This window comes from Trachemys scripta, unplaced genomic scaffold (genome assembly GCF_013100865.1).
Source record: "Trachemys scripta elegans isolate TJP31775 unplaced genomic scaffold, CAS_Tse_1.0 scaffold_28, whole genome shotgun sequence".
NCBI lineage: Eukaryota > Metazoa > Chordata > Testudines > Emydidae > Trachemys > Trachemys scripta.
Window position 1 is genome coordinate 1521371 of NW_023260513.1, and position 22734 is coordinate 1544104.

At 46.2% G+C, this 22734-nt stretch overlaps 2 protein-coding genes across 5 annotated transcripts; one reads left to right on the forward strand and one right to left on the reverse strand.

The window, feature by feature from the left end:
- Positions 1-1106: 1106 nt before the first annotated feature.
- On the forward strand, positions 1107-7958 carry LOC117870388 (killer cell lectin-like receptor subfamily F member 1). The gene is made up of 5 exons (XM_034757522.1): positions 1107-1471; positions 2587-2685; positions 3744-3860; positions 5668-5822; positions 7842-7958. The coding sequence occupies exons 1-5, from the start codon at positions 1387-1389 to the stop codon at positions 7956-7958; spliced, it is 573 nt and encodes a 190-aa protein (XP_034613413.1). The 5' UTR covers positions 1107-1386.
- A 721-nt stretch (positions 7959-8679) lies between these two features.
- Positions 8680-21553, reverse strand: LOC117870455 (C-type lectin domain family 2 member B-like). Of its 4 annotated transcripts, none has more exons than XM_034757612.1 (6): positions 21295-21553; positions 19095-19288; positions 16266-16723; positions 14927-15138; positions 12417-12520; positions 8680-11797 (listed from the first exon to the last, which is right to left on the reverse strand). In XM_034757612.1, exons 3-6 carry the CDS (start codon positions 16465-16467, stop codon positions 11689-11691), a joined length of 627 nt encoding a protein of 208 aa, XP_034613503.1. In that variant the 5' UTR covers positions 16468-16723; positions 19095-19288; positions 21295-21553; the 3' UTR covers positions 8680-11688. The 4 variants fall into 4 exon arrangements, with proteins under 4 accessions (XP_034613503.1, XP_034613504.1, XP_034613505.1 ...); XM_034757613.1 differs by having other exon boundaries at positions 16266-16726; XM_034757614.1 differs by having other exon boundaries at positions 19095-19293.
- Positions 21554-22734: the final 1181 nt, after the last annotated feature.

Genomic DNA, 22734 nt, shown 5'->3' on the forward strand with positions numbered 1-22734 from the left:
CACTAATACAGCACAAGTAGTATTTGCATAACTCACGCCCTGCCTTGTGGAAAACCCCGATGTGTTCATCTTCATCCTCACCTCATCACCACCACCAGTGGCCATCCTCCTGCCTTCTCCCCCTCTCTTTCCACATCCTGGCCTGCACCACGGCATGCAGCTTTTATAATGTGTTAAGTGGCGCCCACTGGGGTTCACACATATTGATGAAGGTTTCAACCCCCTTTCTTTATTTGAACGCCCACACCCCTTTACTTTTGGGGGGACCCATTTTTCATAAGCCAACTTATTCGTTCCCCTGATACTCATTAACACTGATGTCACCTTATCACCATAGTAACCTTAAGGAAGTCGCTAACGTTTCACCCCAGCTACCAATGGGCATCTTGTGATCTCTCCTAAACATTGTTATCCAAATCCGCACAAAAAGAAAAAGAAAGAGAAAGGAGAGGAAAAAAGCAGAAAAGCACTTCTTTGGGGGTGTAACAGGGTGCAGACTCAGCGGCGCGGCGCCCCCTGCTGGTCGTCCTGGGAATTACCTCGTCCAGCTCAGGAGCGCCCCCTGCTGGCCAGTGTCCCTCCTGCCTCGGGCCCCCATGTCTCTCCTGGACCCTGGTGCCCTCCCAGGGGCACCTCACCCTCCCCATACCTACCTTGCCTCAGTGACTACTGCCAGTCGTCATCTAGCTCCCTCTCACCGGGGCAAACTGCAGTCTGTCATGACCACTCATCATTGGCAAGGGGATTGAACCGGCTGCCTCTGCCTATCCCCAGGCTGCACCTCTGCAGCCCCACTACCGCCTTAGGCCTCAGCCTGGGAGGTTGCCAGGCGCGCTCCCCAGCTCAGCCTGCCCCTTCCCCAGCACCGCTCTGTTGAAGGTACCCTGTGCAGGCAGCTAGGCCCTTCTCACTCCAACGCTAGAGTGAGACTGACCTGGCTCCTCACTCACAGACCTTTTATCTGCGCCCGCTGTGCCCTGATTGAGTGGGTGGCCAGTCTCTCAGCTGCTCTCCCTCCTTTCCTAATAGGAGCGGGGTAACCACCCCGCTATAGGGGGCCAAAAACCAGCAAACGTATTCAAAGAAATGAACATTTCAATGAAGATTTTCATCTAGAAAAAAAGACATTTTCTGTTCAAAAATGTTTCTAAATGAAAAAACAGCAGCACCAAGTACGTCTGTCACCAGAGCGCCACTCAGCTGGACCTGAGAATTGGGCCGTATGTTTCCACTCGTGCATCTAAATTTCCTGTGTGGTTTCACAGTCCCGAGAAGCTGCCAGGACTTCTCGTAAAGGCTGCAGCGGGTCAGTTTCACTCTTGTGGGCACTTAGTTCTCATTTCGATCTGTTTGTTTGAAGATACAGCTCCGCTGAGTTTGGGGAAGATGGAGGACGACGAAGGTTACACGGTACTGAACCTCCGGCCGAAGAGGGGAAACTCAGCCTGTCCGTCTCCAGATGGACGCCAAGGTATTGACATAGAATGTCTTCAGTTTGAGACATACCGCCATTGAGATCTGGGTTTTTATGCCAAAGATTTCAAGGAGGGGGCGAGAGGAAAGCATTTTCCCTGGGCATGAGAGGCCGTGTGGTCTAGCGGGTAGGAGATCTGGGTTCTAATCCTGGTTCTGAGACCTTGGGCATCTCCTTTCCCCCTCCGACCATTTGTCTGTCTTGTTTCTTTATTTTATAAGCTCTTTGGGGAAGGGACGGTCTCTTACTAGCACCTTGTACAAGGCGCAGCACAATTAGGGCCCCAATTTCAGTCGGAACCTCTTGGTGTAATTATATTACTAACATAACATACAGCTGCAGTGTTAGTGATGACGGAGTTTAGTGCCACAGGCTGTGCGGACAATACACTGGAGTAGAGAGAGGCCCAATCTGAAAAATTCTTACTTGAATCTGGACTCTGGTATTGCCGGTGCTAGATGTGCAGTTATTATTCTGGTATTGAAGAAATCCTCTTCTCAGGCAGGTTAGGTTTGCAGATTTCCAGTATTTCCCGCTGAAATAATTTTGCAGACTATTGTTTAAATCCTCCATTTAAATTACAATCTCACTGACCAGCCACTGGAGCTGACAATGGTATTTCTTATTGTTATTAGTTTGTCTTTGTTTTACAATAGCGCTTAGAGACGCCATCCATGATCGGGATCTTTATGTGCTAGGTGATGTACAGATATATAACCAGAAACAGTCTCTCCCCTAAAGAATTTACAGCCTAAAGAGAGGATTATTTTCCCTCTCCAGATAGGGGGAAATGAGACACAGGAGAGTCAACTCGATTCCAATCCCACGCTCATCACCGCAGTATCTGAGACTGACTGAAGTTGCCCAGAGTGAGACAAGGAATCTGTGGCCCTGGCCCAGCAAGGAATTAAACCCCAATCCAGAGTGTTTTAACCACAAGCCCAGGCGTCCTCTGGCAACACGCTGATTGGCTGCAGGGAGAATTTTGGAACTAAGATTCAGAGCCGATAACAACATTTACTCCTGGCCTAGCATCTTTCCTACTCAGAGCCCTTTGCTGGAGTTAATTAATTAATTAATTACGATGTTTCACTAAATCTTTCATCTTCCAGAGTCTCCTCCGAGTCCCCGTTGTTACAAAATCGCCCTAGGAGCTTTGGGGGCCTGGTGTATCATTCTGACGTTAGCGGGGATTGCACTGGGTGCCTGGGGTAAGTGTCTGGGATCCCAACCGTTTTTTAAATCGATCAAATGCAGTCTGTTTTAGATAGATTTCTAGAGTGCTATCACCTTCGCTAAGTAACAGTCTAACTAGGTTTGGCAGATTTCAATTGATGTTTATAATTTCAACGGATAATATTGATGTTTATTTTTAAGCATTTTTTAAATTTTTCTCAAGTAAAATTTTCACAGTTGTGAAAAATTACGGGTATTAAGCTTTTCGTATTTGTATCTATTTAAATGTTCACAGTTGTGGGGAATTATGGGATGGCAGGACAACAGTGGGGTCAGACAATAATTATTTAATGACAGCAGATGTTGTGATTCTAAAAGTGAAAACTTTATAACAGTTCACAGAAATACTCAGCATCACATGTCAAAATATACAAGTAAAATTAGATTATTATCCATAAATANCTGCACAGACGCACAGTGAAAGTCAGTCCCTGCCCCAGCTGAGATCAGGGCCCCAGTGTGCCAGGCGCTGCACAGACACACAGCGAGAGACAGTCCCTGCCCCGAACAATTCACCATCTCGATAGACAAGACAAAGGAAGGCTCTGTACTCCCATATCACCGGTGGTAAACTGAGGCACAGGCGGCACACAGAGATGCAGTGACTTGCCCACAGTCACAGACTGAGTCTGTGGCAGAACTAGGAATTGAAGCCACACCTCCATCCACGACCTTAACCACAAGACCCACCCTACCTCTGTCAAACACTCATCAACTTCATTGGAAATGTTGCCTGAACATGAGCCGCAAACCACCCTTCCTTTCTTTTTGTCCCCCCAGCTTTATCCTCTCCAAACATCCAAAAGGAAAACCCCGTACACCAGCCCTTGAGAGTTTCAATTTGATATTTAGGCTGGAGCTAGCAATCATCCAAGGCAGGAGAACCATAGATTCCCCCCCACTAAAATATTTAACGTCTGGTCTTCTCCCTCCGCCTTTCTGCCTAACAGACCCCGAGCCACATTGTCTGATGCTTTATTACAGTCAGACACTGCCAGGCAATTTCCTAACCCCAGCTCTGCTGGTCGCTAAGTTTTCCAGGGGCAAGCTCATGAAGACCAGGCTGGAGCAGCAGGGAACGCATCCCTGGAGGAGCTGGTGTCTCACTTGAGGCGGCGTCTGTGTGACTCAGCACCCGGCAGCGCTGCAGGTAACCTCACCTCCTTCGGACGCGGGGTTGCTATGCACAATTCACACCACCGGGAAGAAATGTCTGCACATCTCACTTCCCTTGGTAGGGTCATCAGTGGGCTTTGAACCCCAGGTCCTATAGCACAGACTTCTACTGGGTGAGCTAAAGGAGTAACTCCACTAGCTGGCAGTAGTAGAAAGTTAGGACCAGTCCTATTTAACATATTCATTCATGATCTGGAAAAAAGGGTAAACAGTGAGGTGGCAAAATTTGCAGATGATGAAAATTATTAAAGATAGTTAAGACCCAGGCAGACTGTGAAGAGCTACAAAAAGATCTCTCAAAACTGGGTGCTGGGCAACAAAATGGCAGATGAAATTTAATGTTGATAAATGCAAAGTAATGCACATTGGAAAACATAATCCCAACTTTACATATAAAATGATGGGGTCTAAATGAGCTGTTACCACTCAAGGAAGATCTTGGAGTCATTGTGGATAGTTCTCTGAAAACATCCACTCGATGTGCAGTGGCAGTCAAAAAAGCAAACAGAATGCTGGGAATAATTAAGAAAGGGATAGATAATAGGTAGAAAATATCATCTTGCTTCTATATAAATCCATGGTACACCCCCATCTTGAATACTGCATGCAGATGTGGTCGCCCCATCTCAAAAAAGATATATTGGAATTGGAAAAGGTTCAGAAAAGGGCAACAAAAATGATTAGGGGTATGGAACAGATTCCGTATGAGGAGAGATTAATAAGACTGGGACTTTTCAGCTTTGAAAAGAGACGACTAAGAGGAGATATGATTGAGGTCTATAAAATCATGACTGGTGTAGAGAAAGCAAATAAGGAAGTGTTGTTTACTCCTCCTCACAACACAAGAACCAGGGGTCCCCCAATGAAATGAATAGGCAGCAGGTTTAAAACAAACAAAAGGAAGTATTTCTTCACACAATGCACAGTCAATCTGTGGAACTCCTTGCCAGAGGATGTTGTGAAGGCCAAGACCATAACAGGGTTCAAAAAAGAACTAGATAAATTCATGGAGGATAGGTCCATCAATGGCTATTAGCCAGGATGGGAAGGGATGTTGTCCCTAGCCTCTGTTTGCCAGAAGCTGGGAATGAGCGACAGGGGATGGATCGCTAGATGATTATCTGTTCTGTTCATTCCCTCTGGGGCACCTGGCATTAGCCTCTGTCGAAGACAGGATACTGGGCTAGATGGATCTTTGATCTGATCCAGTCTGGTCATTCTTCTGTTCTTATGTTAAAGTTATTCTCCTTTCTGTGGACTAGCTACTGGAGGGGAATGCGGCACACACTTTGCTAGCATAAAGTAACTGGTTTCCACTGGGAGGTTCAAAGTTCAGACCGATTCCTTGGAATATTTCTGTTGACATTTGGCTGCGTCTAGATTTGGCACCTACCCTGATTGGAGAGGAGGAAAGGTGGCATGTCCAGCAGAAATATGCCATAGGCCCATAACTGTATCTTCCTCCACCAGCCCCCGGTCATTTCTGCTTGGTGCGCCTGACTGTTAAGAGTAATAACACATTCTTGGGGCCAGCTTTGTGGGTCAGCTGAGACATCTAGTGGTCACTCAGGGTATTTCTCAGCCTTTACTCACATTTTTCCGGTTTTTAGCTAGGTCCCAACCAGAAGCCACCTGCTATCCCAGCCCTGCATCCCCCATCTCCTCCAACTCTGCCAATGTCCCTCAGTCCCAAACTGCAAATCCCTGCTCTCCCAGCCTGAGCTTCCCCCCAGAATCCTCAACTCCGCTGATGAAGTCCCTGCTTTTATGTCTCTTTCCAGATGGCTCCAGGTGCAAAGTCTGCCCCCGGGACTGGCTGCCCCACAGGGACAAATGCTATTGGGTCTCTAAAGAGAGTAAGTTCTGGAGTGAGAGCTTTAAAGACTGTGAAACGAGGACGTCTCAGATGCTGGTCATCCAGGACAGGGAGGAGATGGTAAAGAAACTAAGCTGGGGGGTTAACTTTGCCTGGGGAGGTTTTGTTATGGTTTACCGTGGATGTTGCTAACACAGCGGATGAGGGTGAATTTCAGAGATGGAATATTTGGTTTAACAAGCTGGGCTGGACTGTCCCATGTCGCCAAACATCCTCAACGGAAAATTCCATGTATCTGATCCCCAGCTGAAAAACATAAACTGTTGAGCAATAGTCAACATGGTATTTGTAAATCGTGTCTTACTAATCTATTAGAATTCTCTGAAGGAGTCAACAAACATGTGGACAAGGGGGATCCAGTGGACATAGTGTACTTAGATTTCCAGAAAGCCTTTGACAAGGTCCCTTACCAAAGGCTCTTATGTAAATTAAGCTGCAATGGGATAAAAGGGAAGGTCCTTTCATGGATTGAGAACTGGTTAAAAGACAGTGAACAAAGGGTAGGAATTAATGGTAAATTCTCAGAATGGAGAGGGGTAACTAGTGGTGTCCCCCAAGAGTCAGTCCTCGGACTGATCCTATTCAACTTATTCATAAATGATCTGGAGAAAGGGGTAAACAGTGAGGTGGCAAAGTTTGCAGATGATACTAAACTGCTAAAGATAGTTAAGTCCAAAGCAGACTGTGAAGAACTTCAAAAAGATCTCACAAAACTAAGTGATTGGGCAACAAAATGGCAAATGAAATTTAATGTGGATAAATGTAAAGTAATGCACATTGGAAAAAATAACCCCAATTATACATACAATATGATGGGGGCTAATTTAGCTACAACAAGTCAGGAAAAAGATCTTGGAGTCATCGTGGATAGTTCTCTGAAAATGTCCACACAGTGTGCAGAGGCGGTCAAAAAAGCAAACAGGATGTTAAGAATCATTAAAAAGGGGATAGAGAATAAGACTGAGAATAAATTATTGCCCTTATATAAATCGATGGTACGCCCTCGTCTCAAATACTGCATACAGATGTGGTCTCCTCATCTCAAAAAAGATATACTGGCACTAGAAAAGGTTCAGAAAAGGGCAACTAAAATGATTAGGGGTTTGGAACGGGTCCCATATGAGGAGAGATTAAAGAGGCTAGGACTCTTCAGCTTGGAAAAGAGGAGACTAAGGGGGGATACGATAGAGGTATATAAAATCATGAGTGATGTGGAGAAAGTGGATAAGGAAAAGTTATTTACTTATTCCCATAATACAAGAACTAGGGGTCATCAAATGAAATTAATAGGCAGCAGGTTTAAAACAAATAAAAGGAAGTTCTTCTTCACGCAGCGCACAGTCAACTTGTGGAACTCCTTACCTGAAGAGGTTGTGAAGGCTAGGACTATAACAGCGTTTAAAAGAGAACTGGATAAATTCATGGTGGTTAAGTCCATTAATAGCTATTAGCCAGGACGGGTAAGGAATGGTGTCCCTAGCCTCTGTCTGTCAGAGGATGGAGATGGATGGCAGGAGAGAGATCACTTGATCATTGCCTGTTAGGTTCACTCCCTCTGGGGCACCTGGCATTGGCCACTGTCGGATACTGGGCTAGATGGACCTTTGGTCTGACCCGGTACGGCCTCTCTTATGTTCTTATGTTCTAAATCTGTGTATCTCCACTGCAGGCAGTAGGGACAGCCCTACCGAGGAAGGGGCTTGTGGGTAAGTGGGAGGGGCACAGGATGTGGTCTTGCTCCAGGCTGTTGGTCTCAAGAGTCATAGGAAAATTTCACTGACTCTTCCTCCCCACATGCACCTGCTTCCACTCTCAGGAGCGAGTATGGCCTATCCCTGTGCTTTCCTCTATCTAGAGGGCTCAGAGATGGGAATCTGTTGGAGTTAAGGCTGATCCTATTGTAGTGTGTGGATGCCAGCGTATGGTGCTATGTAAAGTCACTGCTCCACCACTGCATCCAGCTACATCTTTCCAGTCCCATGGGGCTCTCAACGACTTGGGGTTCCCATTGGCCATGAGGAGAACACAAGAAACCAGAGAATTATATTCACCCTGATGCATCTGTCTCACACTTGGCAGGAGCTGATACAGAACATTACTCAAGGGACAAGCCTTGTTTGGATTGGACTCACCATTAAATCGCCAGAGAAGAAATGGACCTGGGTGGACACTTCCCCATTAGATCAAAGTCTGTGAGTGTTTGTAAGTGGTTACTGGTTTACATGAGGTCGAAAAGTTGTAGCTATGTTGGTCCCAGGATTTGAGAGATAAGGTGGGTGAGGTAATATCTTTTACAGGACCAGTTTCTGTTGGTGAAAGGTCTTCTTCATCCTCAAGAATTAGGAATTGCTAAACTCATTCCTTTTTATGCCTCTACCTCTACCTCCCCCTCATGGATGCAGGAGGAATGCAACAGAACTAGGCAAAAACTTTCTGCCAAAACTTTTTTTGGGGGAAAAAATAGAGGTTCAGTGACACCGAAATGTTCTGCAAATTCATGTAGGCTCCACCCAATTGTTCATTTCAGAAAATCAATCGATTGATCGATGGATCAAAGCGTTCTACTGAGACATTTTCAAAACATTGGGGAATGGTAAACAATGAAGAGGAGAGGTCACTGATTCAGAGCGATCTAGATCGCTTGTTCAACGGGGCGCAAGCAAACAATCTGCGTTTTAGTTCGGCTAAACGTAAATGTACACATCTAGGAACAAAGAACTCAGGCCCTACTTACAGGATGGGGGACTCTACCCCGGGAAGCAGGGACTCTGGAAAAGATTTGGGGGTTGTGGTGGATAATCAGCTGAATATGAGCTTGACGCTGTGGCCAAAAGAGTTCAAGAGCTGCTGGGATGCATAAACAGGGGACTCTCAAGTAGGAGTCGAGAGGTTGTTTTACCTCTGGATTTGGCCCTGCGCGAGAGTGGCTGGAATCCTGTGTCCAGTTCTGGTGTCCACAATTCAGGAAGGATGTTGATAAATTGGAGAGGGGTCAGAGAAGAGCCATGAGAATGATTAAATGGTTAGAATACCTGTCTTATAGTGCGAGACTCAAAGAGCTCCATCTATTTAGCTTAACAAAGAGAAGGTGAAGGGGTGACTTGATTACTGTCTATACGTATCTACATGGGGAACAAATATTTAATAATCGGATCTTCAATCTAGCAGAGAGAGGTATAACGTGATCCTGTGGTTTGAAGCTGAACCTAGACAAATTCAGACTGGAAATAAGGTGTAAATTTTTACTAGTGAGAATAATTAACCACTGGAACAATTTACCAAGGGTCTTGGTGGATTCTCCATCACTGGCAATTTTTAAATGACGATTGGATGCTTTTTAAAAAATCTGCTCTAGGAATTATTTTGGGGCAGGTCTCTGGCCTGTATTATACCGGAGGTCAGACTAAATAATCACAATGGTACTTTCTGACCGTGGAATCTATGACAACAAAATATATCCATTTTTCGGATTGAAATTACTTTTCATTTAAAAATTGCCTTTAACTTTATGTTTTTAAAATTGAAAAAAAGTCTTAAAATGGTCAAAATCGAAACAGAACATTTCGATTTTGTCAAAATGTTTAGTTGGATCCCAAATGAATTTTATTTTATGATTCGCCAAAAATCTCAACAAGTTTTGGTTTCGGTCCAGCAAGAAACAATTTTTTTGCGTGTGGACTAAATTGCCAACAAACCGGAAAAACATTATTCACCCACCGCCAATTGCAGCCACATTTGGAGCCATAATCTTGACACGATCAGTTGTAAGATATTTAGTGACCGAACATGGCGATATTCTGAACAAAACAAACCCTCAACCGTGCTTGTTGCTGATTCCATCGCTTCACACTGACTCCAGACACATTTTAGACTTCAGAGTGACAAACAGGTGACGCTCCTGAAATCTTCTTATATCGGTAGTGATAAATCACATTTTAAATCACAGATCTTTTGCAGGTTCCCAGTAACTGGCTCTGCTGAAGGAAACAGCTGTGGGATGATCAGAAGGAATCGGATTAATTCTGAATCTTGCAACACTGAATTCAAGTGGATTTGTCAGATGGGAGCCATCCTGCTATAAACCTGGTGGTCCGTTCTTGGGAAAAAATGAAAGCTTTGTATTTTAGTCTATGGGCAGTGATGAGTTTTATGAGTTGGAGTTATACATTTGAGAGAGAGAAGGTGGGTGAGGTAATATCTTTTACTGGACCAATTTCTGTTGGTGAAAGGTCTTCTTCATCCTCAATGAAAATTTTGATGAAATTACTCTGTTCCAGCACAATATTTTAAATTTTGTCAAATCAGCATTTTCTGGGGGAAAACTCCAGTGAGTGGTAGACTGAGAGGTTACTCCAGGAAAAGCAACCAGAGAGTCAATGCTCTGTAACAGAGCAAAGACGCACCTAAAGGTAGGCCAAAGGGGACTGAGAACTGAGCCCAGAAGGTGGGCTAAAGAGGAGCCCAAAAGGAGCAGAAGAACCTTTTGTTGGCTTGAACTTTTGTTACCCAGGAAGGGGTTAAATTTGTGTAGTGACTTCGCTGCAAGACGGAATGAAATTGCCAACAGAGACCCCATGCAGAAGGCCAAGACGACTTGCCTCAGAGGTGGAAACTGACTCTGAGGCAGGGTTCACCTGCAGAGGCACACTCCACCAGAAGGGCGCATGATGGGGTAGCCATGCCCTGTGACAGCCTGTTTCTTAAAGCCCCAGCTCCTGGACTCATGTGATCATAGGATGATCTCAGCTTGAATTAAAATAAAAGCAAGTCTCTAGTCCAGTGGAGGGCAACCTGTGGCCCACAGGCCACACGTGGCCCAGCAGGATAATCTGCTGGCGGGCCATGAGACATTTTGTTCACATTGACCATCCGCAGGCACCGCAGGACTGTTTTGACTCCTGATTTGTGAACACTTGGGCTTGGCGATAGTGGCTAACAGACTATTGTGAATGCAATCCTGCTTTATTCTTGATTATTGTGTTGATCTAAAGGTCCATATGATCACTCTTTTTTTGTAGTAGTACTATAGTAATGCCTCGGTCATGGACTAGGACCCCACTGTGCTAGGGGCTGTACAAACACAGCACACAAAGATGGTCCATACCCCAAAGAGCATATAAACAGAGGGTGAAGTTCCGGCCCCCTTGACATTAACAGCAAAAGTCCCATTGACCCTACTGGGGCTAGGATTTAATTCTGAACCCTACATTCATGACAACACACTGTTCACGCTTTTGATCCAATTTCTTTTATGGGCTCGTAGCCTGGAATTGCTGGGGCTCAGAGGTCACAGAAACGAGCAAGGTGTAAATACTTAGGGCAGTGGGGTAATACGCATCTGCTCAGCCATTACTGCCTTCATAAATAACCAAGATAAAAAACATTTCAAGGAGCATATATAGGTGCGCACAAACCCCCTTCCCAGGAGGGTCAATAAAGGGCTGGACAAGGTGATGGGGGGATGGTGCGAAAGTCATAGAGGGCAGGATAGGGAGGGGACAGGGGCCGTGTGGGTCAGAGGGGCAGCATGGGAAGAGGACGGGGGCCTCATGGCGGTCACGGAAGGCAGGACGGGAAAGGGACGGAAGAACAACATGGGTGTCCACAAAGGACAGCATCTGTGCCCCGCAGAACTTTTATCCCTGGAGATGCTGTACGAAATCGAGAACCCAGCTTAACTTTCAGATCCCAGAAGCAAGCTTGTGGTGCTGGCAGCTAAAGGGGGTGCGGGTGGGGGTGGGGAGGAACTCCAGCAGCATCTGTTTACTTGTAAAATGAGCCCATCTGATCTGGAGACACCAAGAGATGATAAATCAGTACTCCTAAGGTGCAGTTTTTTGCTCTCGGTTTTCAGAGTCGAACTGTGATTCAAGTCCTTCATTTCTGGCATCCCCCCTGCATGTCCGTGTTACTTTCCCTTCATCTATTACGCATACGGTTTGTTGCAGATCCAGCTTCTCACGGTGTAGCACCTTGAAGAGCTGACTGCAGTCCCCGTCAGAAATGCGCAGTTTGCATCTCCTCTGACTTCAAACCTGGAAAGAACAGCAAGATGTGGCTTGCAAGCACCCCTCATGGCCCTGCCTCAGTTTCCCCCCGAGGTTCCTGGAAATCAGCCACTCAGCACAAAAGTCTTTAAAACCGTATCGCCCTCTTCTTGGGGTCTAATGTATTGAACATAGTCCAGCTCCCAAAGTCAGCCTCCTTTCACCCACCTCTCTAGGTTCAGGGTTTCCACAGTGCTGCTACCTGGGACTGTGTGGTTCAAGTCGGCCTCTCCAGCTTGCACACACACTTCCTTTTAGACCAGGGTTTCACGGCCCTCTTTCCAGGGACCAGATGCTGGCTGAGTGCTTTTTTCCAGCAGCTCAGCCTCTGATTCACCCAAAGCCTCACCCTTATCGTCTGATTAGGTCACATGATCGCCATTTTCCCCACCCACGAGAGTTGACGGCGTCACAGGTGGGGTTGAGACCCATGTCCCCTTAAAGGGCCAGTCACCCAGCGATTTGGCCAAAGCATTATTCTACGATGCAGGCCCCGATCACACACACTGCCTGTGGCAAAGCCAGGCATGGAAACCAGACCTCCTGAGTTCCAGCTTTAAACACAGCCCAGCCTGACTCAGCGTTCCAGACGAACAAAGAAACTCACAGGTTGTTGAATTTGGTGCCATTTGCCCATTTCCAGTGATGATCAGAGCCCCTCTGGAGACCAATCCACGGATCTGTGGTGCCTTTATATCGCAGTATGAAATCCTTACGGTGATAAAGAAGCAAAGAGGAAGCGCGTTATGTACAATGGCCTTCAGTGACCGCACACAGCATCATTCCACCCCACTCTTGTAGAAGAAGACTATAGTTCCATCACTCTATCTAGACCCATTCCTGAGCATAACGTGGTTTGGTTTTGTGGGAAATGTCACAATGTCGCAAAGATCCGGCCTTCCTTCAGTCGCTCATTTTATTCCAAAGCGGTGTTGCAGCCATGTCACCAGATGGACAAGAGTAACCCAGCGCGCCATGCTCTCAAACTCTCCAGCAACATGCAAAGGGGACTGTTTCCTGACACTAGCTGGTGCCACATCCGCGGCCACCCCAAAGATCTGTGGGTTCGCAGGACTGAACAAGATCTGGGAACTTCACCACACAACACCTGGTGCGACACCAGCCACCACGGGCACTCAGACTGGCGCAACGGTCCTTAGTAGACTATGTGTGTTTGATGATGATCACTATGATGACTGTACGTCTACATTTTAAAGCAGGGGAAAATGGAAGTTCCATTTGGTGGGAAATTCTGAATTTTGGTTTTGTCCCAAATCAGGACAAAAAGTTGAAAGTTCGAAATTCTTCGTGGAATGAAATATTTCATTTTGGGAAAATCGGACTGTTTCATTTCAGCCTTATCAAAGTGATTCATTCTGATAATTTTTCATCAAAAACTGTTTAAATTGACAAATTCTATAAAAATATTTTGATTCTCCAGCATTTCCCAATTGTTCTGTTTGACAATTTTTGACCTGTGCTAGTATATTTTTATAATGCACCATAGACGTGCCTTAGTGCTTTGCAAAATCAATTAGTCATTAGCGTTCATCCCAAGGAGCTATTTGGATTATAAAATCTTTGCAGCAGAGATTGTCTCTCACTGTCTGTGTGTCTGTGCAGCGCCCGGCACAATGGGGGCCTGATCTCAGCTGGGGCAGGGACTGTCTCTCGCTGTGTGTCTGTGCAGCGCCAGCACAACGGGGCCCTGATCTCAGCTGGGGCAGGGACTGTCTCTCATGGTGTCTGGGCAGCGCTTGGCACAATGGAGCTCTTATCTCTGTCGGGAGCCTCTAGACACTAATAAATAATAACAGAGCTTTTCAGACAAAATAGACCACTTGGGATCAACTTGCGACAGGAAGTCAAAATGCTTTTTGTCGGGAACACGTGGCAATGAATACCCCGGCGGATCCAATGCCACGCACAGATGGAGCTCCTCTTAAAAACGCTTTGTAGCAGCCACCATTCTTCTGCCCAGCAGTAGCCCTTGCTCAGTTTAGCTACTGCCCACCAAAGGAAGGAGTGGCCGTGTAGATTATTATGTACATGCACACGGTAGAGGAAACTGGAACAACCTGGCTTGTTTAGCAGGCCTGAGAGGGGATTTGATTGCTCCCTATAAATACATCATGGGATAAAACACCCGGGAAGGAGAAAAAGCTATTGAAGCTCAAAGCAAATGTTGGCACAAGAACAAATGGGGACAAACTGGCCATGAATAAATTCAGGCTGGAAATTAGAAGTTGCTACTCATCAAGGGGGAGAGGTGACCAATAGGAGGAGGCAAGGGCAAACACCTAACTCATGTGAAGATGGAGCTTGATAAGTTTATTAACAAATGGGGTTGCCTGAGATAGCAGGTCCTGGACTCAATGACCCTTCCTGTTTTGTGTCCTTATACTGAGAGACACCCATTGCCCCAAGAGCTCACAGACAAGACAGACAATGGTGAGGATTATTAACCCCATTTTAGAGAGATCAAGATTTTCAAATGAAACTAGTGATTTTTGGGTGCCCGTCATGAGAAGCCTTAAAGGGCTCTGATTTTTAGAGGACAGGAGTTTAGCAATTTCTCCAAATCAGGCCCACTGAAGCCATCTGATATTGGGCAACCAAAAATTACTCGTCACTTTGAAAAATCTTGGCAATAGGCTTATAATGGGAACTGCCTTTCAACTTACACTCTCAGATCTCAGCCATGACAACACAGATGCCAGTTTTGAATCTAGCCGCTGAAACTTCCATGTTATTTAGCATCTTTACCACTACATGGACCAGAGGCTGTTATGAGCTTCAGGGCTGGAACCCTGGAATGAGTCAGCCACTAGCATTCCAAACCTAGAACCCTGGAATGAGTCAATCACTAGCATTCCAAACCCAGAACGAGTCAGCCACTAGCATTCCAAAACTGGAACCCTGGAATAAGTCAGTCACTAGCATTCCAAACCCAGAACCCCGGAATGAGGCAGTCATGAGCATTCCAATTCCGGAACTCCAGAATGAATCAGTCACTAGCATTCCAAACCTAGAACTCTGGAATGAGTCAGTCACTATCATTGCAATCCCAGTCTATTGAGATTGCCATATAGAACAAGAAATCAGTTTCTTCCTTACCAGGTCCTGCCGGGTGTCAATCACAGCCAGGGAGGCACCGAGGGAAGAGCAATTATTCTGGCTGTAGGTCCAGTTCCCTTCAGCCTCTGAGAAATAGTAGCATTTCCCTCTGTACCCGATCCAGCCATCCACACATGAGGAGGTGGAACGGCTCACTGGACATGAGGCAGAGTTGGAGAGTGGACATGACTGCTGGGTTTTAAATCCCATCACTGGAAAGGAGAAAGAAAGAAACTGATTCTCTCCTGCCCCACTGCTCTGTGTCACAGGGGCACGAATCAAAAGAAGACCCCCCAAATTTAGGCTTCAAAGACTCTTCAGTGTCTGGTTGCTGGCTGGAGGGTATCTGATAGGAAAGATCAAAAGTGATATCATCTCTGTGCTTGGTTTCCCCTTCTTTAAATGGGAGATGATAATTGGAGCCGGTCGGGAATTTTTTAACAAAACGCGTTTTCAATTGGAAAATGCCAATTTGTCAAAACTGAAACTTTTCACCGAAACAGATCAGTTTTGTTGGGAAGGCTTCTTGGGTCCAGGGGGGGGATTATTGATCAAAACAAGACACAGAGACACACCCCAGAGTAGCCAATTGGTTAGGGCACTTTCACGGGCTTGCTGACCCCTTTAAGGGGAGTCTAGGCCCAAGCTACTGGTGAGGAGCTAAATTAAGGGGAATGAGCCTATCTAGGCAGTGAATGGAATAACAAGCACGTAGGCCTGATAAAAAGCCATCGAGGGCTCTGCTGAGGGTGAAGAACTCCAGAGACACCAAGTCAGGATTGGGAAATACAAACGCCAAAGACGAGGGCTGTGCAACCCCCTGAGCCCAAGGGGAGAGACTTTATTTCAAGTTTCTTTGGATGTAATGAAGTAGAACCGCAGCTGGGAAATTTTGCCTCATACCCTTTTGGACTGCGTGGAGTTCTCAAGAGGCCCTGAGAGACAGGAAACCGAGACAAGGTACCTGCAAGGCCACGCCTTGCTTCTATGGGCACCGATCTGGGAGGTGGGAAACATGGGTTCAAGTCTTTGCTGAGAATCAGGCAGACCTGGAAGTTGAACCTGGCTCCCTACCCATCAGGTTACTGAGTCAGTGTCTGTCTGAGGAGGAGAAAAATTCTAAACGCTCAACATTTCTCATGGAAATTCAGTCCTGTCTCCAGGCCAGCTCTACTCATGAGGCAAATTGGGGATAATAATGCGGCTCTAACTCAAAGGGGTGGGAGAATGCTGTTACGATGAGGGCTAGACAGGTAGAAACTGGGAAGACAGGATGCAGGTTTGCAACAGCCCCATGTAGAGAACAAATACCAAGCTAAGTAAAAGGCTGTTTACTCACCTGCCCAAGAAATGAGAAGTGCAGCTAGGAGGAGGAATTCAGCTATAATTCTAATTCTGCATCTGAGAAATCTGATACATGTAGATTTGCCCTCTGGAAGAGAAAAAGCCAATAGTATCCAAACATCTAACGGAGCTAGCCATGCAGCAGACTTACCCGAAACAAACTGCTTTACTTTGCAGTTACAGTTGCCGTACAACATTCCCCACCTCTTCTAAAAAGGGGAATGAGAAGTTAAAGATCTAGACAGGCTTCCACTGGGTGATATTTATTGCTGATCTAATCTTGATAGCCGCCAACCTCTTGCCATCTCCACTAAAGCAGGGTCTGGTTGATTTCAGACATCTTTCAGGATCCCTTAGTCAAGGGGTTGTCCAACTTTGGTCTGACAGCCCTTGCTGGTTGTCTGCAGAGAGCCGGCTGGTCACATGGCACTGATTCCTCTTCCTTGTTTCCAGCTACTAAATGACATGTGGTTAAGGCACTAGAATGGGACTCAGGACAATGGACACAATTCTCAGCTCTACTACTGAGTCCCTGTGAGTCCTTGGATAAGTCACTTATCCTTTGTGCTTTCGCTCCCCAGCTGTAAAATGGGCAGCTAGAAGTACAAAGAAGGGATCTATTTTATCAAATACCTGAGACTGAAGCCTATGTGACTACTAATCTGCTGAAAATTAAGCATTAATTTAAGTGTTAGCAGGATCGGGGCCTTCAGACCAAAAACAAAAGGCACAATAAGGTTTCCTTCAATCTGAACCATATACTCTATTCTCTACCAGATTCACTGGGTTAAAATAAGGGTGCAGAGTTGCGCCAATTTCACTCAGCTGTGTGATTTTAAACCAGTACAGTAAAACTAGCACAAAAGGTGGTGTGACTGCTTTTACTTCAGTTTCAGAGTATCTTATTTCTTAGAATCATAGAAATGTCGGGCTGGAAGGGACCTGAAGAAGTCATCAAGTCCAGCCCCCTGCGCTGAGGCAGGACTAAGTAAACCTAGACCAGCCCTGATAGGTGTTTCTCCGATTGTTTCCCTTGGATTCCCTTGGAAGCCTATTCCAGAATATAAGAACGGCCATACTGGGTCAGACCAAAAGTACATCTAGCCCAGTATCCTGTCTTCCCACAGTGGCCAATGCCAGGTGCCCCAGAGGGAGTGAACAGAACAGGGAATCGTCAAGTGATCCATCGCTTGTTGCCCATTCCCAGCTTCTGGCAAACAAGAGGCTAGATTAATAGATTCTAGGACTGGAAGGGACCTCGAGAGGTCACCAAGTCCAGTCCCCTGCCCGCATGGCAGGACCAAATACTGTCTAGACCATCCCTGATAGACATTTATCTAACCTACTCTTAAATATCTCCAGAGATGGAGATTCCACAACCTCCCTAGGCAATTTATTCCAGTGTTTAACCACCCTGACAGTTAGGAACTTTTTCCTAATGTCCAACCTAGACCTCCCTTGCTGCAGTTTAAGCCCATTGCTTCTTGTTCTATCCTTAGAGGCTAAGGTGAACAAGTTTTCTCCCTCCTCCTTATGACACCCTTTTAGATACCTGAAAACTGCTATCATGTCCCCTCTCAGTCTTCTCTTTTCCAAACTAAACAAACCCAATTCTTTCAGCCTTCCTTCATAGGTCATGTTCTCAAGACCTTTAATCATTCTTGTTGCTCTTCTCTGGACCCTTTCCAATTTCTCCACATCTTTTTTGAAATGCGGTGCCCAGAACTGGACACAATACTCCAGCTGAGGCCTAACCAGAGCAGAGTAGAGCAGAAGAATGACTTCTCGTGTCTTGCTCACAACACACCTGTTAATACATCCCAGAATCATGTTTGCTTTTTTTGCAACAGCATCACACTGTTGACTCATTCCACTGTTGGACACCATTCCTGCCCATCCTGGCTAATAGCCATTATGGACCTATCCTCCACAAACATAACTACCCTAGAGTTAGGAAGTTTTTCCTAATATTTAACCTATATCTCCCTTGCTGCAGATTAGACCCATTACTTTGATCCTGCCTTCAGTGACCATGGAAAACAATTTATCACAGTCTTTATAACGTATCTGAAGTGAGGACTATTATCAGGTCCCCTCTCAGTCTTCTTTTACAGGCGCTAGTTCTAGAGGTTTAGCACAAGCTGTAGCAGTTTGTGCTTTCAGCTCTGCAGGTCCTTGGTTCAATCCCTGGAGTGTTGGCCAAGATAGCAGCCACCACATGTAGACAAGGCCTCAGGCTTATAAATGGGCTATAACCTTAAGCTTTGGAATTGCCTATCAAATGCCTCCACAATATCAGCAGTTGAGCTGCCCTGGATCAAGAGATGTTTCACTCTATGGGTCATAGTATTAGAACAGGGGTCGGCAGCCTTTGGCACGCAGCCCATCATGGTAATCCCGCACCATTTCCCGCAGCTCCCATTGGCCAGGAACAGCGAACCACGGCCACTGGGAGCTGTGCCTGCGGATGGTAAATGAAAACAAAATGTCTCGCGGCCTGCCAGCGGATTACCCTGATGGGCCATGTGCTGAAGGTTTCTGACCCCTGCATTAGAAGATAAGTCTGGCTATTCAGATGTTCCTGGTGTTTCTGCCTAGGTTAAATTTCAAGGGCTGTTGCTTGGAGTATCTTAGCACCTCTGGCTGGTCCTGCTTCCAGGTGCATTCAGCACCCGCAGCTCACACAATGGAAGCCGTGGGTTCTCAGAACCTCTGAAAAATCAGCTATTCAAACCTTCCCAGACACTCAGGGTCTAATCCTTTACAACACGCATCACTCCCCGTGTCCCCAAAAAGAAAGAGGAAGGAATGGCCATCAGATTACCCTTTTCAATCGAGTTGCAACGTTGCACCTTTTCAGAATGAGAATTAGTTTTCTCCATCTTTCCTGGGAAGCGAGCTGTCCGTGTGTCCCAACCAACTCTTTCACTGATATAGAATTACTCCCGATCAGCTGTGACAGTCCAGGCTCCAGGTTCTTTTCTTCCTAAGGTTTCTCCACTTGAGTTATAGTCTGCTCTGTTCTTATTCCAGAGGATAAAAGAAAACAGACAAGAGTTCACTGGATGAAATTAATTTAAACTTTCAAGACAAATAAATTGAAATACTTCAGGCAGCATAGAATCATAAGGAGCTGGAAGGAACCTCAAGAGGTCATCTAGTTCATCCCTGCATGCCTAGGCAGGAATAAGTAAACCTAGACCTTCCCAACAGGTGTTTCTCTAATCTATTCTTAAATACCTGGAGTTCCACAACCTCCGTTGGTAACCTGTTTCAGTGCTTAACTATCATTAGAATTAGAAAGTTTATCCTAATAGTCAACCTAACTCTTCCTTGCTGCCGATTGTATCTATTCTTGTCCGACCTCTGGAAGGCCTGGAGACCAATCGATCACCATCCTCTTTATAATAATCTTTTACGTATTTGAAGACTCTTAGCAAGTCCCCCCTCAGCCTTCTGTTCTCTAGACTAAACATGCCTAATTCTTTCAACATTTCCTCATACGTCATGTTTTCTAAGCCTCGGATCTTTTTTGTTGCTCTCCTCTGGATTCTCTCCAATCTTTCTGAAAGTGTGGTGCCCAAAACTGGACATAATACTCCAGCTGAGGCCCTACCAGTGCTGAGTAGAGCGGAACAATGACTTCCCATGTTTGTCTTACAACCTTCCTGTTAATACACCCCAGAACTGCATGTTGTTAATACATCCCAGCATGGAGTCAATCTGTTGGCCGCACTGCCACAATTAGCCAAAGGAGAATTCGGGGGCTGAGTTTAAAGAAAAATGGATTTGTTCTACCAGCAACAATATTTAGTCTTAGTGAGCATTTACTAGCGCTGTTGTAATTGAGGTCGCAAACCTGTTTCCATTCTAATCACCCTTCCATGCCAATTTTCAGTCACTCATAACTTCTGAAATATTCATCACAGGTGCTGAAATTTTCCTTTACCCCAAAAATCTGTATTTGGGAAGGAAAAGTGTGTTTTGGGCAGTGGGAGGACAGACATCTAAGTTGTTCTTCGAGGTCCAGATCTTCAAGGGTATTTAGGTGCTTAACTCATATTGATTTCAGTGGGAGTTAGTTAAAGGTTGGAAAATGGAAGCCCAAGCTAACGGAAGTTAGCCTAACCTGCTTTTGAAAATACCACTAGGCACCTATCTGCATTTGTAGGTGTCTAAATACCTTTCAAAATCTCTCGCTCATGGTGCTGGTGTCATTTTTCTCTACCTGATGGGTCCAAGGGCACACCTGGAGTTTATGGCAGAGTCAAGAATTTAACCCCAGGTCTTTTGAGTCCCAGTTTTAGCCACAAGACTAGTTTTCATCTTATAATACCTGGCTCTTACCTTCAGAAGATCTCAAAGCACTCCGATATCACTACTGCCATTGTACAGAGGGGGAAACTAAGACACTGAGTGAAGTGACTGACTTGTGGTCACCCAGCGGAGCCAGGAATAGAACCTGGGTCTTGCAAATGCCAGGCTAGTTCACTGCTCGCAAGGCCACAGTGCCCCGTCCCTCTCAGGCTGAACTCTTTCTCCCCAAACCAGTTTTTTCTCTTGGTTGCTCGTTAGTACTAAGCTTACCAGTTTACCAACATTGCCCTATCACCGGGCTGCAATGTTGGAAATCTCCACTGTGTGTCAGCATTACTCACAGCTATGTCTCCCTTGTTAATCAAGAATGCACCAGAATGTTCTGGATAGTTACATGAAATTTATAAGGCCGGTCGAATATTTTCCATCAGAACTTTTTCCCTCACAGAAACTGGATTTTTGACTAAACAAAATTATCCGCCTCCCCCAAATCTATAGTTGTCTAACCGTCCCCCACCCAAAACTTCCTCTCACCCAGCTCTTCTTTGGATGTTACACCAACTTTCCCACCTTATCACCCACCCTCCTCTGCATTTCTCTCTCAGAACTCTTCTTTTCACTCCATTCCTTGCCTCCCTGGGCCAGGCCTCTGCCTTCCCCTCAGACCCCCTCCCCACTAGTCTCCTAATATCAGAATCATAACTCACCCTGTTTCCTGCAGCATCAACTCTGAATCCAAAGGAACTGCTCAGAGAATTGTGCAACCGACGTTCAGTCTCACGTTGGTAACTGGGCAAAACATCCTAATTGGGGGAGGAGTTGACATGAATGTAAGCCAGTGAGAAAGCCGTGAGAGAGCATTTGATAAGATAGCAACCTGCCACCAAATCAGGAATCTATTGTAGTGGTAAATGTACCCCCTTGCCCTTTTGGGAGCACAAGAGAAGGAACTGCCAGCCACAGATCCTGAAACTGAAAGAGACTTTCTGAGCTTGAGCGACATTGGACTAGAAACGCTGATTGAAAACCACAGGAACCAACTACAGCTAGAGGTGGGCAAATAACAGATTTTTTTGATTCGCTGGCAATTCTTAAAAACATTGGGGGGAAAATGTATAGATTCCAAGGGCAGAGGGGACCAATCTGATTATCTACTCTGACCTCCTGTGTAAGACAGGCTAGAGAACCTCCAAAAAGTAATTCCTTTTGTTTCAGGTCAATTTGTTTCAATGTTGAACTTTTTTAAAACATTTGATTGATATCAGCTATGCCGGCAAAGGTCTGTACTGTAAACATGACTCTTGTCTACACAGAAAATTTTTCCGTTATATCAGTACAGTTAAACTGATACAGATATCATTTCTGTTGTGGATACTCTTATTCCAAAATAAGGCCTGGTGTACTCTTCACAGGCGCCGACTTTCTTCTTTCCCGGTGGGTGCCCCGAGGCCTTGCCCCCCACTCCGCCCCTTCCCCCAAGGCCCCACCATTGCTCTGCCTCTTCCCGCCTCTGCCCCTCCCCTGAGACCCCATCTCTACCCCACCTCTTCCTGCCCCACTCTGCCCCCTCCCTGAGTGTGCCCTGCCTAGGGATGTAACTAGTGGTTTAAAAAAGTAGATGTTTAAACTATTAAAATTGTACCGGTTAAACGTTTAACTGTTAGGCTCTGTTGCCGCCCTGCGTGCCCAGGATCCTGGCTGCCCCCTGCATGCCTGGGGCTCTGCTGCTGCCCTCCGCCCAGGGTCCCAGCTGCCAGCTCCGCGCCCAGGGCTCTGCTGCTGCCCTGTGCCCGGGTATTCCGCTCGCTGCTGGCCCCGTGCTGGGGACTCCATTGCTGGCCCTGCACCCAGGGTCCTGGATGCCATCCCGTGCAGAGCCCTGGGGGCAGAGCTGGCAGCCTGGACCCGGGCGTGGGGCGGCAGCTGAGACCCATAGCCGACAGTTGGGACCTTGGGAGCGGGGCAGCTGGGATCCTGGTGTGGGGGGGAGCAGAAGCCTGGATCTGTGGCACAGGGCTGGCAGCAGAATCCCGCAGTGGAGTTTAAATGTTAACCAGAATACCTTACCGATAAGACTGATGCTTACCAGTTAACTGGCTGACTTTTACATCCCTAACCCCGCCCTCGCTCCCCTCCACCCCCCAGCG

What these genes read in the sequence shown, in the direction of transcription:
- LOC117870388 (XM_034757522.1), top strand. Translation starts at nt 1,387, where the DNA reads ATGGAGGACGACGAAGGTTACACGGTACTGAACCTCCGGCCGAAGAGG. An exon ending in GATTGCACTGGGTGCCTGGG is followed by an intron (nt 2,686 to 3,743) that starts GTAAGTGTCTGG and finishes CTGGTCGCTAAG; the next exon opens with TTTTCCAGGGGCAAGCTCAT. An exon ending in TCCAGGACAGGGAGGAGATG is followed by an intron (nt 5,823 to 7,841) that starts GTAAAGAAACTA and finishes CACACTTGGCAG; the next exon opens with GAGCTGATACAGAACATTAC.
- LOC117870455 (XM_034757612.1), bottom strand. Translation starts at nt 16,467, where the DNA reads ATGTTGTACGGCAACTGTAACTGCAAAGTAAAGCAGTTTGTTTCGGGT. An exon ending in ACTTCTCATTTCTTGGGCAG is followed by an intron (nt 15,139 to 16,265) that starts GTGAGTAAACAG and finishes TCTCCTTTCCAG; the next exon opens with TGATGGGATTTAAAACCCAG. An exon ending in TTGACACCCGGCAGGACCTG is followed by an intron (nt 12,521 to 14,926) that starts GTAAGGAAGAAA and finishes TATCACCGTAAG; the next exon opens with GATTTCATACTGCGATATAA.